At 62.9% G+C, this 804-nt stretch overlaps 1 protein-coding gene across 1 annotated transcript in view; it reads right to left on the minus strand.

The window, feature by feature from the left end:
• The window catches only part of RNF115 (ring finger protein 115), a gene marked incomplete at its 5' end in the record, with an annotated part of 7013 nt that overhangs the window by 2625 nt on the left and 3584 nt on the right, over window positions 1–804 (minus strand). Inside the window, 2 exons of the mRNA XM_010149109.1 lie at window positions 477–549; window positions 721–792. Of these exons, the coding sequence (XP_010147411.1) occupies window positions 477–549; window positions 721–792 (145 nt within the window). The remainder of the gene's footprint in view (window positions 1–476; window positions 550–720; window positions 793–804) is intronic.

Below are 804 nucleotides of genomic sequence, written 5' to 3' on the forward strand. Positions count from 1 at the left end.
CTCCGTCTGCTCTTCCCATCCCAGGGACGCCAACACCCTGGAAGAGGCTCTGGATGGGGACTGGACAGCCCCAGTCCTCAGAGGAGCCAGACAATGCTCTCAGGGAAGGGAGCGGCCTCAGCTCATCCCTCCAAAAACCACAAGAGGAAGTGGCTCATGGCTGCAAATTGCCAAATTTGGCGAGAGATCCGGGGCTGGCGCTTTTCACCTCCGAGCGCCCCGCGAGCCCTGCCCCACGCACGGCCTGACCAGGCCAACTACAACGCTCTATTGCCACAGGAACCAGGTCCGGTCCCGCTCCCGGACCGTCCAAAGAGGCAGGACACAGGCAACCACCAAACCAGAGAGTGACGGTCCATTCCGGTCCTGCTCCGAAAGCACCGGCTCCCCCCCAGGGGCTGAGCAGAAACCCTTCCCGGCACAGATCAAAGCCCAGCGCGGGCCTCTCCGCAGCCGGGCATTCCCCAGGGCCTTACCTGGGTGACAATGGCATCGAGGCCGCTCTGTCCCCACGCGTAGTCCCCGGGATTAGAGTGCAGCATCCCGCTCCTGCGGATGGGAGCGGAGAGTCAAGGAAACAGCTTCCTGCATCCAACCCAGCCACGAGGTTTGCACCATCCTCCCAGAGAAGGCCCGTTGCGGAAAAGGGAGCTCCCGGGCGCCGACCCGGTGCCGGACGGCCGAGATAAAGCCACGGCGTGACCCACCCTCGCTACTCACCAGGAAAAAGGGTGTTGTGAGCCAGGAATCGCCGAGTTTGCGAAAAACCCGGCGAAGATCTGCTGGATTATCCTGACGAGGGAG

The sequence above is a fragment of the Eurypyga helias genome, unplaced genomic scaffold (genome assembly GCF_000690775.1).
Source record: "Eurypyga helias isolate BGI_N326 unplaced genomic scaffold, ASM69077v1 scaffold21780, whole genome shotgun sequence".
NCBI lineage: Eukaryota > Metazoa > Chordata > Aves > Eurypygiformes > Eurypygidae > Eurypyga > Eurypyga helias.